The sequence below is a fragment of the Meleagris gallopavo genome, chromosome 1 (genome assembly GCF_905368555.1).
Source record: "Meleagris gallopavo chromosome 1, MGAL_WU_HG_1.1, whole genome shotgun sequence".
In the NCBI taxonomy this organism is placed as follows: Eukaryota; Metazoa; Chordata; class Aves; order Galliformes; family Phasianidae; genus Meleagris; species Meleagris gallopavo.
In genome coordinates this window covers 22394208-22411616 of record NC_139404.1, presented here as the reverse complement: position 1 = coordinate 22411616, position 17409 = coordinate 22394208, and the positions used below count along the sequence as shown (strand labels likewise).

The window sequence follows — 17409 nt, the reverse complement described above, 5'->3', positions numbered from 1 at the left end:
GCAGGGGTGTATCCACGGAAGCCTATTACAAACTCACAAGGCTCGGCAATCTGACAATGGACCTTTACTACGCTGTTTTTAAGTTGTAACAATTGAAAAAAATCCTTCTAAATGGTTTTAAGGAAAAAAAGTTGCTTTTTTTGCTAGTAGCAACAATAGCAGTGGAAGGACAGGAGGACCCTGGCAGGTGCCAACGATACAGCACTGGTACCATATTCTTTGCAAACAGTGTATGTTATACAATTTTTGCACATTGGCACATAACAGCAGCCAACCAGGTTAACAAAAATATGTTTGCCTCCCCGTTCCCCTCCTCCTTTTATTCATAGCTCATCTGTCTCCTGTAAGGGCATGCATTACTCTCTTCATTTTCCTGAGATACCTCTTTTGAAGTAAAAAATAAGAGAAAAGGAAAGGCTAGGGTTGACTCTGTGAGACCCCTGTATTTATTCACACTTATTGTGCATGACTGTAGACTGGTAAATCATATTAGCAGCCCGTCTCCCCATCAAGCTGCTACTTGCTTTCCAGCCCTGGGAAGGTTCAACAAATCAACAGGAGCACGGAAAACAGAACATCAGTCTAATCTAGTGTTTAAGGTGAAGTTTTCAAACCCAATCTAAGAAGATCTTTAGAGCAAGCAACAAGCTGAAGGGCTCAGAAGGTGGTATTGACAATGAAAGAGTGCTGAAATATTGAGAAGCGCAGCACTTGTGCATTTTTAATAACAAGAGGGTCAACAAGGACACAGCTCCCTCAGTGCCAATAGTTGCCACACCAGGGCTATAAACGCTCTCAGTTCATCAGATTTCTTAAACAGTTCATCAGCTTTCTTAAACACCCTAAACCCCCTCGGCGGACCTTTAGTCTTAAATTAACAAACCAAAGCAATGAAAGAGGGTGCAGCTTGAATGGCCAGCATTGATCCCCAACGGGGCTCGGCACGGCTACAGGCACTGAAAAACTCTCCCCATTGTGGGGAGGGATTGACAAACCTCCTGGCCTAAATAGTCCAGCTGAGGCAGGCTGGAGGCACGCAGCTGTAAAGGGCTCCCCGCGTCCCGCTCCCGCGCTCACAATGCGCCGGGCAGGAGCTCTTTGTCCAGCCCAGACTCTGCAATTTTCTAACAAGGATTAAAGTTGTTTCTCGGCAGGGCCGGTGAAAGGCGATTTAGCAACATACCGTGCTTTCTTCAGGCGAGTTAAAGAGAAGTAGTTAAGGAATTTCTTTATACTGTTGACTGGTTGAAACACAAAACAAATATATTAAATATTCACCATCTTTCTGGGTGCCCGAGCTATCACGTTTGCAGAACGCTTCAATTAAATATAACACTTCTCGGCTGAAAGCAAGCACTTCAGATTTATTTTTGAAGTTTGATAAAAAGGTACAGCTGTTTGCCACCTGGAAGGAGGCTCAATACGTACTAACACACAATGCCTCGCTCCTCCTAGGCCTGGTATTCCTAGCATCTGATACACAGGACCCCATTGAGCTCCTCTATCTTAGCTGTTCTTGATAAATGGGAACTGTTGAAATGCTTTTTCTGCTGAATATGGCAGGGGAACAGCTTTTCTAGGAACCACATTTTATCTTCTTTCCAAAGCCTTTACCTCACAGTTTGGAATTGAGTTGCTGAAGTGACAGTGGGATGTTTTTATTTCCTCTGGCTCTACATTTCCTCCTAGGAACAACAACCAAGTGTTCTTGCTGAAGAGACTGCATTTCAAAGGCAGTACAAACTACAACACGGAAGATATATTTTCAACAAGCTAAATTTAAGTGCTTAAACTCCTGCGGCCATAGTTCTGTGGTATTTTTATCAACTTTTTAACAGTTAGCATTAATAGCATATTAAGGAACATTAAAACATTTAAAAATTGTTACTCTATTTAGGAATAGATAACTTATTCCTTTGAAATGCAAACAGCAAAAGTCAGAAACAAGTTCCTAATTTAAGATTCAAAATTTATTTCCTTCTTTGCAAGCTATGAACAATCACACTGATGTCCTTTATTAAGTGCTAATGCTAACGAGTGAAACCAACGTTATTTACAGTGCCTTTGAAAACACTCTGGGGTTTAGAAGTTACAGCTGTATTTTCAAGTGTATGTATAACCATCATCCACATAAGTGAGGATTTTCACCTGAACACTGAAGAGTTCACAGTGTTCTGTAAAAAAACTGGGGAAGTTTTCCTCAACCTCTGGGCTGCCATGACACATCAGAAGGTGCTCTGCAAAATGGCTGCATCTTTTAAATACATCCAGGAACAACAAAATAAGAAATAAAGTCAGAAGAAGGAACTAACATTCAAAATGTCTTTGAATTTATACAGAAATTAAAAATATTTAGTTGTTAAGTGAGAACAACAACAAAGTAATTTTGCACAAGGTGTTACTGCTGTTCCCTCAGGTTTAAGTAGTCTGTTGATTAAGAAAGCCTGAGAAACCACAGAGGGCTGAGGCAACTAAAGGTAGACAGACAAAAAAATTCTCCTATTTGCATCAAGAAATTTTGCTTGTACTTTATTCTCACCCCATCAATTCAAATTATCAGAATAGATGATTTCTGAACTGATTAAAATAACCATTTTTTTTCTTCTGGAGAGACCAGAACTTGTTGACTTGATGCAGTAGCTTCCCAAAATCCCCTGTTGTGTCTTTACGGTCCTGGGAGGAACAAATTATCTCCCCAGCAAATATTTTTTTGCTGGGTTGCACTGGTTGTAAATGTGGCTCAGCCTGTGAGGCACTTTCAGTCGCATTTTTAATGAGAATTACTGTTTCAGTGATCAGGAAATTGAAAGAACAGAAGTTGGGAAGCCTCAGAGAAGAGAAAGGTCTCAGACTACAGCTTTCCTGCTCTGCTATCAGATGTAGGTGGCTTCATGGTGCCAGCCCACGCCCTTCAGCAACAGATCATCCAGCTCTGTAAGGACGTGACTTCTTGTTATACATATGCTCATAGTGTCACAACATAAAATGCTGAGTTAGGCAGAATTCTGAGTATCCTCATAGTTTATAGTACCATCCCTGAAAAAAATTGAAAGCTCAGAATTTTGCCTCTCTGGGAGTCCCGTGCAAAGATGGTTGTTCTTTTTTTTTTTTTTTTTTTTTTTTCCCCCAGTGTTTCAACATTATTATAATGAATACGGGGAGAAAGAGTTGACATTACAACTGCGCAGAGTCAGAATTCTATCTCCAGCTTATGAACAATGCTCAAGCACTTCTTCACCTACACTTCTTGTACATTTATTATATCCAGGACACATTTGTTTTATTATTTACAGTATTTAAAATATCTATAATCAACACAAATACTAAAACTTAAATGCATTCTTTCATCAAACAACAATTTATCCTCTCATCAGGCATCAAATCTGGAAGGTTTCAGGGCTAACCTTCACACTTTCTTAGGTGCTCAGAAAGTTCAAGGAGAATAATACTGCTTTTAGGGATCACCATGTCACTATTTCTATTACTTTTGCAATTCCTATTTTTTTTTTCCTCTAGGAATATTCATTTAAAAAAAAAGAAAAAGAATAAAAACGAGTCTAAGCATGAGTGGAAAATTCCTGGAGTGAACCTTGTTGGAACCATGGCGTTAGCGAGCTGCACAAACAAATGAAGCCTTCTCCCTACACTAAAAATCAGATGTTTAAAGACCTGGATCTTAAAAACACAAATGACTAAATCAATATTAAGTTTAATACAAATAAACTCTATTTATCTACAGTCCCACATTTCACATCAATTCCTTCCCATATTTTCATTAAGAACCTGTCCAAAAGTTCCCCTTATGGCTGTGTCACTCATTTCTGCTGTCATGGTCTCAAGCCTCCTGTTCCCTTACATGCTCCTTCTTTGCACCAAGCTACTGAAGCACAATTCTTCTTCCCCACCACTATATTAGGGTTCTAATGCTTTGTCGCACTTACCAAGCCATCTTCCTGAAAGTGTCTCAAGCTACAAAAGCTTCCATGTTTTGCTTCCTCCCACAGGCCTTAAATATTAAACTGCACTTCGAACATCCAATTTTGTGATATGCAAAAATGTTCACAGACTAAAATTGCAGCTACACGCAATAGGAAAGGAGAAGTGGGAAAGAAACCACACACTGTGATCTATTTCAACGTGTATGTCTTGTGATACACTGATCAGGACTGAGATTTCCTTAGTTTGCTGATTTCGAATTATAAGCTCTGTTTAAGCACAAAGCACATCATTCCTCTCCTCTCCTCTCCTCTCCTCTCCTCTCCTCTCCTCTCCTCTCCTCTCCTCTCCTCTCCTCTCCTCTCCTCTCCTCTCCTCTCCTCTCCTCTCCCCTCCTCTCCTCTCCTCTCCTCTCCTCTCCTCTCCTCTCCTCTCCTCTCCCTCCCTCTTATTTTCCTGAAATAGCAAAACATTTCTGATGTACAAAAAGTGTATCTTTCAGGAGGAAAGTAAATTTTTCCTGCTTTAAAAAAGGCTTATAATTAGAAGCTGACTAGTTGCCATGGAGTTGCTGCCAATTCACAAATAAATATACATATTTATTACAAAATATACAGTCCTCAACTCTCCATACATTGTGTACAATATTTATTTTACTTTATAATGCTCCTGACCTTTGTTTTTTTTTTTTTTCTGGCTTCTTCACATATGGTGGGTGCGCAGGGAAACTGGAAATTTGCAAAATTAGACATACAGAACTCCCTTCCTTATCTGGACATATGTAATGTCACTGTTCTGATTTTAAACACCAGGCACTAACATAATGCTCATGACCACAAGAGACTAACAGCACAAACAGTTTGCCCACTCCGCTCTGGATATGCAGTCTACTTGTGAACAGTACTTCCATAGGTTATTCTGGTGCTAAAACTCTCTGGAGCAAACACTGTTAGTCTCTCTGCACTGTGTTGTGTTGCACTTTGGGTGTATCTGCAAACATCCTCCAAGGCACAGAATGGGGAACATCACTTGAATGACTTTGAAATGAAAACCAGCTTGGATCCTCAAAATAAACAAATGAACATAGTGTGAAAGTTTTTCATCATTACAACACTAACCTCTTGCTATACAAGCTCTAGTTTTACAAACCCTAGGAATGCAAGCAGCTGCAGAAACACAGCTAAATGCACTTGGTAGCATTACCAAGGTCGAAGGTCCCTGTTCAGTCCACCTGTAAGACAGGTCACTGAGGCACCATGCCTGCTACTGCCCGGCCATCCTGGGTTTCTGGAGGAGTCCCTGGAATGAGACCTCTGTGCCAAGCACCAAATGCCAGGTGGACCAACTCTGGGCTACACTCTGTGATACAGCTTTTGGGTACCCCCTCATGCTAGTACTTCTCGCCCTGACATCTTCCATATAAACCCCTGCTTCAGGTTAAATACAGGTTAAGCATGTATTTTAATTAGAGTCTTTAAAATAACAGGGGGCTCCCCTACGTGAATATCCACATGCAGTTTATTCTTCCCCCCCCAGCAGCCTTGGCTCATCACTCATTTACCCCGTACAGCACTGCAGCAGCACACAATGGGGTTGGCTGCAGAGAGATGCACGGTGATGCAGCCACTCCTCTGCTGGGCACAAGGCCTGGGAGCACATGGGGCAGTGCCCACACAGAGCACAGCCTCAACCTGCCTCCTCTGCCTTCCCTCCTCCGCAGTGTCCTTGGATTGAACAGGTGCCTGATTTGCTTTCAATCTATCTCTGACTCCATTGCACTTTTTCAGCCATGCAGATTTTACAGTGGGGCTATTTTATTTTTTATTTTTTTCTTTTGAGCTGATTTTTCTACTCAATACTTGCAGTGCTTGTCTTGCACACCGTGATTGCTTTTGGTACAATGTAGTTTAAAGGACAGTCAACACCGTGTAAAGTAAGAAAACATGACAAAACACTTGAAAATATTTAAAGGACATGATCTCTGTGTAGGTCCAAACTTCTGCACACATACATCAGTGTGTAAGCCTCAGCACCCCTCGATGAAGCAGGCTATGAAGCTCCTTCCACTGATGGCTCACAAACTTTGTCAGCAGATTCGGTGCACTCTGCAGCAGCCTCACCTGGTGCTGGTTTGATTTACAACTTAGCAACCTCTTTCTGTTACATCCAACCAATTTTAATAAAACAAGATTATTCTCATACTTCCTAACACCATCTTTCTTGTCAGAAGGTCAGCAATGCGGCTGTGTGTCTATTTGTGAACACTTCGAGTGTTTTACTTGATTTTGCTTTTTAAACTAAGCTTAACCCAAATGAAGCACAAGTAAAAATATCAGGCTTGCACGCAGGGTTTCAGAAACCACATGGTTCTCCTGCTGTTTGGATGTGTGTGAATTACAGTACATCAAGAAATCAATATTCCCTAGATGGTGCTTGTGCCTGGCACTTCATGGTGAACAAACATTAGATAAGACAATATAAATGGTACAATCCTTATTGATTTCTCTTGACTGCGTAGAATGTGAAAGCTATAGCCACAGTTAACACTTACTGACAGACTCATCTAAAGTTTCAGTGTTGTTTTATATTTTTATAGTAGGCCATGCTCAATTGATTCCATTAAGTTGCCAGACACATTTCAAGCCGTTGAGATAAGAGAAAAAAAAATGCAGTGCCTGGAATGAGATGCTGCTACTTTGTGCCTAGCAGGATAAAAAGGTTAAAGGACTAAATTGTGCCTGGATGTTGGAAGGAGTTCTCTTTTATTTGATAGAATTTGTTATTGTTTTTAGTGAATGGATACTGTGAGTGATGGATAGATGCATTTAACTACATTAAATAAATGATTGAACAGTATAGACCAAGAACGTCTATGGGGAAACTGCACTGCAAGCTCCCAGTATTATAGCCCCTCCTGCCAAAACAAGCAAAAAACCTGGTGGTTCAACCTATCTCTATGATACAATTCCCTCAGGAAGAAAAAAATAATGGATTGGCTTTAAAATCTTGAATTTGGGATTTTTTTCTTCCCGTCTTCCTGCTTTGAATCAGGATCCACATTTTCGATTGCCTTTTACAATTTACATGTTACTCTTTTTGCAAATAAAAAGTGACCTTCTCATTAAATTCTTGGAAATTAGAGGGTAGGATTGAATATTAGGATATTGGATTCAGTGTCCTGAAGAACAGTTCTTTCTTTCCCTTTTATACCCCAAAAGCAAAAGCTCTTTTAGTAAGGTATCAGAATATCTATTTCATAGATTCTTACTCTCCTGCTGGGAAGATTTAAATAATATGATTACATTAGTGTGAAAAGGGTGGCAGACATCTATTCCATGAATACCAAATGCAGACTGAGCTATGGGGTACGCAGTGTCCTAGAGAAAAGCACTTGGCTATTTTTTGAGCTGTTGGACAGGTAACAAGACGGAAACTCAGAAATTTAAAAACAGCATCAAAACTGAAGAAGCAGGGAAATGAATCCAATCAGAAGCGGCACAAACGCAGCCATTGTGTAGAAGTTTCCTCCAAAGAAAGCACTCGGCTATTCTGTGAAACAGTTTACAAAGTGCTGAATATTCTGATCCTGAAGCAGCAAACTTTGAAGCACATGCTTTGCCTTAAGTGTGTTGTGGTCCTATTGAGCTCAACAGTACTGAGCTTTGCTGTGTTGATAGCAGCATAATCAGCACCCTCCAAGAGCAGGCACTCCTTTTCTCAGCGTATCACAGAAAAAAAAAAAACCCTTCTCTAATATATGAAATCAGATGGGAATTATATTTTCTCAGCATTCGAGTGAACCATTTTTCGTTTACAAAGATTTCTATACTAAAAACAAAAAACAAAAGACAAAAGAAAACAAAAAAAACCAGATGGATATACTTGAAATCACCAGAAATAATTTAGTGAACTTTAAACAGACTTTGAAAGAAAATTTGCAAAGTGCTACTTGCATCTTGCAGAAGAAATTCAGATATTTCAGCACGTTAATATAGTACTTTTCCAGTCCGAATTTGGTGACACTGCCTATGATTTTCTGTAAAATTCTTTTACTGAAAAAGACATGACAAACTGTTTTAAAGTGACCAGAATTCCCCTCAGTGAAGTGAAAGCTGCAGAGTGGTTCTCATATCAAGAGATTTCTATTTTCCCTGTAAAATATTAGACATAATTAAAGGTGAGTTAAAACTTTGGTGAAAATCTAAAGACCATCGGAAAATCTGAGCACTGCTCAGATTTTCAATTGCTTTTCTACTTCTCAGTTCTTTTAAATGGTTTTCTATGGCAGGAACATTTTTCTTAATTAGTCACAGCTAATTAGTGTTCTGGCATAGACAAGTAATCAGAAATGTCAGAGCTGCAAGGCTACATCTCCCTAATCCTTTGATAATAATTTAGCCTCCTGGGAGGGCCTCAAGCTGTGGTAAGTAGTGGCTGACAATAAGGCAAAATTAGGTGGGCAGCAGACCATTAGGATAGAAAAATAAAAAGCACTACCAAATCCTGCTGAGCACCATCAGGCAACTAACTACACTGCCAGATGAGGTGCCTGTTTAAGCCTGTGTTGTTAATTAGCTGATTCTACCAGACCTGCCACATATGTCCAGGTGCATCATGCAAAGATGTGTATTTCTGGGTTTGTGCCAAAGGACAATTTTGCACTGTGATCAAATTTCAAGAATCCGAGAAAGAAGGCCACATATTTCTTGAAGATTATTCTGACTTATCAAAGAAATGAGAAGATCAACAAGCTACAATCCATTTTTTGTTGAGTCTCTTAAGTAATTAGGCACGGTCCTCTCATATTTCTCAGTTTAATACAAACACAGCTTATGATTCAAACGTGGCCTTCAACCACTTCCACCTAGTCTTAACTTGCCCAAGTTGCTTTGGCATAGAACCTAGATCAAAAAGTAGAGCTTTTGTCAGATTATACACTTGCAAATAATTACATAATAATGTAAGGTAAGATGACTTATTAAAATTAATGTGACAGGAAGCAATTTGAGAATGGGAAAAAAGTCACAGTTGAAGTTTTTCTCATAGAACATTGTTGAATACTGAATACTGCACTCACGTTGCTTTTGAGGTAGACATGAGCAGCACAAAGAGTTGGTTGTACAGAAAGCTCTCATGTAAAATGTGTTTCTCTTAGCTGTGCATCACCAGCCCAAGGTTAACTCGTGTGCCAGGGAGAAGCAGTTGTACATTTTTAAAATGGTTTTGGTAAAAGGTCAGAAAACTAAACAAATGATGCAGTTGAGGGCAGCATTTGCTAAAAACGTAGTAGCAGGTAAGTTGGCAAAGAAATTAATCTGATAATCCATGTAGGCAGAGAATGAAGTACATAACACAGTAATCTTTGGAGAATAATTCCTACCTCAAATAACCTCAAGTACATTACCAAACTTAAATAATCCATCCCTTCCTACTAATAGAAAGGGAAAATAGTGGTTGTGATAAGGAAACACTACCAACATTTAGTTCACATTGCTGATGACGTACAAGCTTCTTTAAAAAAAAAAAACAAAAACCACTTAATGCCTGATCTTTTGAAATACAAAAGCCAAAAGCAGCTATGGAAATCTGAAGTGCTTAAGCATTTATACTGCTCACAAAGATGTTTGGTCTCAGCACTCCAAAGCAAGTTGTGTATGACCCTCACCACCAACATCCATGCACTTGCTGTGTGAGGCCACAGATCCCAGGACAGGCACAGATGTGAGCAGCCCCTGTGAGGGTCCTGTTGGCCTGTTCAGTCACACCACGCCAGTCTGACACCCGTAAGAGACAGGGTTTAGGACCAAAGTCAACATTGCTAACAGGTGCCATCATTGACAAGCCAATCAGTAGGCTTGCTTGCCAGCGCTGACCTCTGCAGGATGAGCTGGGATCATTAAGTGAGTAGAAGAGGAGGCTCAGGAGACCTTCTAGCTCTCTATGACTGCCTGTAAGGAGGTTGTGGTGAGGCAGGGGTCAGCCTCTTCTCCCACATAACTAGCGATAGGACTAGAGAGAATGTGCCAGGGGAGATAAAGGTTGGATATTAGGTAAAAATTCATCTCTGAAAGAAGAGTCAGGCACTGTAATGGGCTGTACAGGGAGGTGGTGGACTCACTGTCCCTGGAGGTGTTCAAGACTTGCTTAGATGTTGTACTGAGGGATATGGATAGTGGGAAATATTTGTGGTAGGTGGATGGTTGGACTGGATGATCTTGGAGGTCTTTTCCAACTTTGGTGATTCAGTGATTACTAGATCAATGATTATTAGCACTCTGACTACTTTGCTGTATTTGTGATAAGCCTGCATCAGTGTAAAAACTTTCAAGTTCTATCAGTGGCTGAACACTGATAGGTTAAAATTGTTCTCTTAAATAATTCTTTATTTCTTAAAGTAGCAAACAATTATTGGATAGAAATATCATCACATATATAGCCAATAAAATTAGAATTGTATATCTGTTTATCCTGTTAAGTTTTTCATTAGAGACTCGACACAAACAGTCTATAAAATAAAGTTATTAAAGGCAAATAAAACTATTTTGAAGGGAAAATATTTGAAAATATTTTTGTGTGTGTGTGTGTGTGTGTTGACACAATACTAGTCATACTTTAGGTGCAAAAAGTAGAAGAAAGTTAGAATCTACCCAAGTAACACTTAAGAACTTTACATTCCTACAGAAAGAACTCCAACAATGTTTTACGCAGTGTTCTATTACAGAGCTTTAAAAGCTGAAGCTTGTTAGACAAATTAAAATGTGTTTTTAATTTATAAATCTAATGTCATTTAAAATAGTAAAAAACATGAATTAATCCCATTTGAATAATTCAAGTAGAAACATGAATCTAAGTCTAGGCAGTGATGATAACCTGACATATTTATGGACACAGTGTGGCTTCTTTGCAGCCAACGGCTAAACTTCCTCCAATTTTGATAGTGCTGAACCAGACTCCATGTGAATTTTACAGATGGATATTTTTTACTTCTGACAATTTTGTGATCAGATACAGAGCTCTACTCTGTGATAGGCAGCACAAATGTTCTTACGTCATCGAGGAGGTAGATTATAAATAAGAGGGGGCTCACCCAAAATAGTAGCATTTTAGATTTATCGTAGGTTTGTGTAATTCTATTAAATGTTTCATTTTCTCATTCACTAAATATTACTCTAACAGCTTTTTCTGAGAATAATTTTTGAACCAGTGTTTGAAAAATGCTAAAAGTATAACTGTTTCTAAAATATTTTGTTACCAATTATTTTAAAAAAATAATGTATTGGTTTAAATTATTAGGCTTAAAGAAGTTCCAGTGGCTGATCCTTTTACCCTGAATTAAAAGTCTAAATCATTAAATAAACACATGATTTAGTTGCCATGCACTGATTCTGCCTGGGTCACTGCAGCACTAATGATAGAAAATTTTTCCTTTGAGTTTTTTAGAGATGCAAACTTGCTCCAATGTAAGTTCATTGTTTTGGATTGCACTGGTGGCATATGAGATTGGAAGAACTCATATGGATCAATTAAGCCTTCAGGAATCATAGAATCATAGAATCATAGAATTGCTCAGGTTGGAAAAGATCAAGTCCAAGTGCAACCTAATCATACTACCCTAACTCTAACAGCCCTCCACTAAATCATGTCATGAACACGGAACAGACATTTAAGCCAGAAATACTGTAGATCATCCACAGGTACAACGTATTACAAAACCTTGCTAGCGCTCTCTAAGTGCTGTTGTGCTAAAAACAAACAACCAAGCAAAAAAAATGCACAACTATAAACTGCTACAGATGATAGGAAATATATGTCGTAAATTCCTGGGATGGGAAGGAATTCTGGTAGGTAAAGTTAGCTGATACTAGGAAGAGAACCACTACGGAATGAACAAAGTCCTAAACATCTTTGATAAAATGACCAAGCAAATAACTCTTTGTGACTCTAAACCTGGTGACTAAAGATGAGAAGAGGATGGCATGCTAACCTGTGACTGGTGCTACCAGGGGAACCAAGCCATATTGTCCCTGCTGTCTATACCGCTCCCAGAGAAAGTAAGTAATGAAATGCAACCAGAAGCCAAGTAATTCAGGGAAAAGGGAAAAAAAACCACATTTATTCTGCTGCATGATCAAAGGCACTGAAGAACAGAACTTAAATGGCTCAAAATTGTGCAGAGAAAATCCTGCAGCCCAGTCTTTTTCGAAAGTTTCCAGAAAAAAAATGAGCATGTCTCTCACAGGTAAACATTCACAAGTTAAATTCTGTTCTGAATTTTCATATTTGTATAGCTTGGCAATGCTTTTCCGGGCTTCTCAAGAACCAAATGCACTTTTCTTATTTTGCTAAGCTGGTTTATTTTATAATACTGTATATTTTAAGGGGAAAACAGCAGTGACATATGTAGGTTGCTCTGAAAGTAATGCCTCCTTTCTATTTCCAGGGAAACAACAAATACAAAGCACAATAACACTACTTGATGGAGCAAATTCTCAGCTACAAAACACCGCCTTTCTACATAGTCATCACCAGTAACCATGCATTTATTCCAGCAATGAACGGAAGTCTGCATGCTTCACTCATAAAAATCTGCACCAGTGGAGGTGATCCACTGTTTCACAGCTACTATGATAGCATTCTTGCTAGGAAAATACTGCCCACATAGTCCATCTTTCATTGGCCCAAACAGATGGACATCAGAAAGCACCAAATCTGGACTATATGGTAGGTGTATTAGGACAGTCCAACTAAATTTGGCAATGTACTCCACAGTCTTGAAACTGATACAGGGCCTGGTGTTGTCATGTCATGAGAGAAAGGTTGTCTTCTCTGGCCTGACTTCACATTCGTCAGTGTTGCCATGTAGCAATCAGAATTGATGGTTTGTTCAGGTTCCTGGAAATCCAGAACGATCGCCCCTTTCCTATCCCAAAAGTCAGCACACATCACTTAACCCACTGAGGGCTGCATCTGGAACTTCTTCTTTCATGAGAAATTCACGTCACCACTCTATGGACTGCTGATGTGACTCAGGCTCGTAGTGGTGACACCACATCTCATTACTGGTAACGATGCAATCCAGGAAATTGTCAGCTTTGTATTGATTCACAAGGTCCTGACAAACTTGCATACAGTGTACCTGTTCCTTCTGTTCCTTTATGGGACCCACATCATGCAAAATTTGCAATATTTCAACATTGCCACCATCATTTCCAATGCACTGAAGGCAATACTCAGCTCCATCTGCTGTGGATGAGCTGATCAAGACACTCTTCATTCTGTGGTGTAACAGTTATGTGTGGTTGTCCAGACCATGGTTTGTCTTTCATGTCACTGGTGCCAATGCTGAAATGCGCCACCCATCACCTCACTGTTCTCATATCCACTGTTTGGTCTCTACAAACATTCAGCAAGCATCAATGAATGTCAGTGGGTGCCATTTTTTCCATGTGGAGGAATTCAAGACACACTTTCCCTTCACACACGCTTCCATGTCAGACACCATTTGGCAGACTGCCCCTCTGCTGCCATTTGTCACACAGCAACAACAACACATCATGGGATATTGGTGGGAAGGTTCAACCTCTGCTGCCGTACCATCAAAATCTGCCTCTGATGTCCTGGGCCAACATAATAAAATAGGAGGCATTGCTTTCAGGTCGGCCCTTGTACAATGTCAGTCAGTCAAATAGCTTGAAATATATTTTCATAAAAATTTGAATTTATTTTGTGTTTGCTATTGAAATATAACTTGATAAAATTGAATTTATAAAACAGTATCTACGTTCTGTTACACTACTAACTAAAAAAAACCTCCAAAAATTCATAGGCAAATTCTTGTCAATTGCACTGTTATAAATCCCAGAACTAATCTCAAGAAAGGTGAGTTTACATAGTTTACATAGCCATCTGCCTTTGTTTTAAATTTTTGCAAGTTATGTTTTTGTTATTGCGTTTATCTGATTCTGTCCCATTGATTATATTTCCTAGCGTGCTCTTATGTAAAAATATGAAACTGACATAAGTAAAGAAAAATAAAGATGCAGGTAAATATTTGATACGCATAATACTCATCATACTTCAAGAACTATGTATGTCTTCTCTCCTTTCAGCACTAATGATCGGCCATGACAGCACATGATGCATACTACTGAATAAACGGGGATAAGAACACTTTTGTTTTTCAAAGTCAAGTGGTCCATCATGGCTTGCATACGCACAGGAATGAGCAGTGAAAAGTTTGACTGCTGAAGTAACACATGGGAGAGGCCCTCAGCCCATATGAACCCCAATAGTACGTTGGGTTACTACATGTTGGCCTAACCCAAATCATGCCAAGAGCTATATGCATGACGTAAGAGTATGGATGATCAGTTGCTAATTCTCAGGGCTCTTCTCTGGCCCTGTTCAGTTTATATTGTGGACATTTCCTGTGGCTTGGTCCAATTCTATTACGTCAACAAAGTCAATGTGGTTGCTCCTCTAAGTGTTAGACTTGGCCTTAGGCACATAATTTTATTAACATCCAGAAAATTACAACATAAGCAAAAATAACCCCAAAGAAAAACAAAAAATAGAAACTTGAAAATGAAACATATGCTTGCAGATTCAGTGCAAAAGCAAACTGAAGCAGAAGTTGCTAATATGGTTTTAGTACTTTGTGAAGGTGCCAGCTGGATGGATGATAATTTTTCTACCCCTGCAGGGCATCAAAGCTTTTATAAAATCATTCTTTTCACACATATTAGCACTTAGCTTATTAAAACAGATGATACTTTTTTTTTTTTCTTTTTTTTTTTTTCCCTAAAGCTGACTGGAAGTGTCTGGAAATATAAAATCTGAGAGATAAATCTCATTTTGACCACCCAGTCTAACAAACAACAAACACTGACATGACATACCATGGCTGAGAGTCTATGTTATGGGACCTTCTGTGACTGCCACAACTGTAGTGTCACAGTAAAGGCTGTGAATTGCTGTTATGAAAACATTTGCTGTAACTTGCATAATTAAATGAAACTGCCAGCAAAGCTTTCTAAAATACTTAGAAGATGACACACAAATAAATACATTTCAAAGTGTGTATTATGTTCCAGAATTTGTTTTGCAATGGATTGCACTGCACAGTGTCAAAGATGACTTATTTTGCTGCTTGATTTCCTACATAATAATATCATTGTCAAGTAAATTGATACAAGTTTATAATAAAATAACCTTCAATTTAATGATATTTTAAAAGTATAGTGCTTTGAATTTATTAAAAAGTAGAAGATACAATTTCAGCCACCTAAAAATTCTGCTTCAGGCAAATCAGAAAAGGACACACTAGACATAAATTAGTGCTCATTAGCAGAAATGTGTCCAAGAGTGTTGCAAGTGGCCTTATAGGAGAGCCTCGAAGAAAGAAAATTTTGGTAGAGTAGGTGATTGTTCTTAATGAAAAAGGGACACGTCAACGCTGACGAATGGCTAGAGGGAAGCTGCAGAAGCTGCTGTAGGAGCTGATTTTGTGCAAAAATATAGGCTGGCTAAGTGTGAGCCTCAAAGATGAAGAAAATTATGCTGAACTTGCAGAAGCAGGATCAAAATTTTGAATAGAAGTTTGACAATTCAGTGAATAGTCAACTTAAAGTTCTTAAGAGTCTTAAAGTAAAAGTAACAGTGAAATTTCTAAAAGTCGTTCCACAGAACTGTCTGTCAAATCCATAGATGCACATGGTATAACTGGCTTCTTTCTGTACATGAACATGCAGAGATATATAAAAGCTCTTTATTCAGGGAAATTAACTCTGTGATAGAGTCCACAAATCACACTAATCAAATCCTCTCCATTAACACACTCAAAATCAAAAGATGGAATAAAATTGGACTAATCACATTGGAAAAATGACTATGTCAGATAGCAATCTTCTACCTTTTTTATTTCTGCCTTCTAGCACTTAAAATTTCCATGCATAAAGTGTTTAAAGAAAGGCCACCCTTGATAGTTGAAGACAATAAATGAAATAAAAAGGAAAAAAAAACGATCAACAGGGAAGAACATCTTAATGGCTTGTTAAATATCATCAAAATGCAGCTTATTCCCTCTAGTGTAGTAGTGATGCCTGCAAAGCTTGTAAGGGTAGTTACTTACATCAAATAACTTCTCTATATACATTTCCTCATTGACCTTTTCTCGAAGTATATCCTGGTTCTGTCGAACAAACATGATGTAGGTATCTGCTAAATCCATCCCTGGTTTCTGTGGAAACATAGAGCAAGGGAAGGGAAAGAGAAAGACCATGCAACAGCTGAGACATAAGAAGTTATACTTAGTCTTAATGAAAACTGAGATTATGTTAGAATGTTTCCATATGTATTGACAGCATGTAGTAAATCTGCTATGAATTTTGAGTTACTTAGCAAGTTCAAAAGAATTCACTATTTATTACAATTTATGAATGCTTGGAGTCATAAATCTGCTCTGCCATATGTGATCCAAGAAAGAAGTTTTGGTTCTTGTATCAATGGCAAACCAGGACATTTTCCCCTTTGTCTTTAGCAAGGCTATCACAACTACCCCATCTTCAAGGTCCAGATCCTGCTATCATCACACTCAGAAAAGGGTTAAAAAATGTCAAGCAGTTCCTTTTTCATTCAGTCATTTTTGTTGCCATCTGCTTTCAATATACAGCTGAACTTTGTGTTTGATGTTAGTTTCTATTAATTCTCATTCAAAGTTCAAGCATTTCACTAAAAGCAAATGAGTGAGATTGGCACAAAAACATTAGGATGAGAGTAGACCTGTAGCCCCATTTTACTGAAACAGTTGCACAGGCACAGTCAGCTCAGAGAATGACTAGGAAACAAGAAAGGACTAAAATATTTCCCTTCTTGCACCAATCCATGCGGGATTCTGCGGGAATGCTGGAGTAGGCACATTTTTAATACCATACTCTTAAACAGGTCAAGAAAGGCTGCCCAAATGTCAGGTCAGCTAGGTGGTTACTGTAGCTGTGCTTTCCTGCCCAGCTGGGACTTCTGGACCTCTCTGTGCACAAAATGTTATTTCACACTAAACCCTCACCCTGTCAGCCTGCAATGTCCTCTTTCCTGGTAGCATATACAGAGTGGGTCTGAATTCACCTTTCTCTATAGGAGGAACCAAGAACAAACACAAGCACTTTGGAAAGACTTCCATGTCAGCATGTTTGCAAAAGTATCTGTTGCTCCCGCATAACAGCTTTTGTTGTTGCTTGTTTTCTCAGTTCACGGCACGCAAACGAAGGTGAAGTTTTATAGCAAACGTCTTCACAGTAAGCTCTAGCACAATGTGAATTATAAAGGATTTGGGATGACAGCCTGGTTTAACAATTCTAGCATCTCCAAATCTCACACCCAACAATTTAACGTGTCTTGTGCATTTATATTGATAATTTCATTTATAAATCTTATCATGTACTACCGACATGAAACTCTTAAGAGGTAACTGAGACA

General features: G+C 38.8%; 1 protein-coding gene across 12 annotated transcripts in view; it reads right to left on the bottom strand.

Moving 5' to 3' along the window:
- Window positions 1-17409, bottom strand: part of CADPS2 (calcium dependent secretion activator 2) — a 299343-nt gene that overhangs the window by 7707 nt on the left and 274227 nt on the right. For 11 of the 12 annotated variants that reach the window (XM_085218528.1, XM_085218536.1, XM_085218532.1 and 8 more), the window contains one exon: window positions 16067-16174. The exons of the other annotated variant lie outside the window; for it this stretch is intronic. In XM_085218528.1, coding sequence (XP_085074654.1) covers window positions 16067-16174 — 108 coding nt within the window. The remainder of the gene's footprint in view (window positions 1-16066; window positions 16175-17409) is intronic. 12 annotated transcript variants of the gene reach the window in all.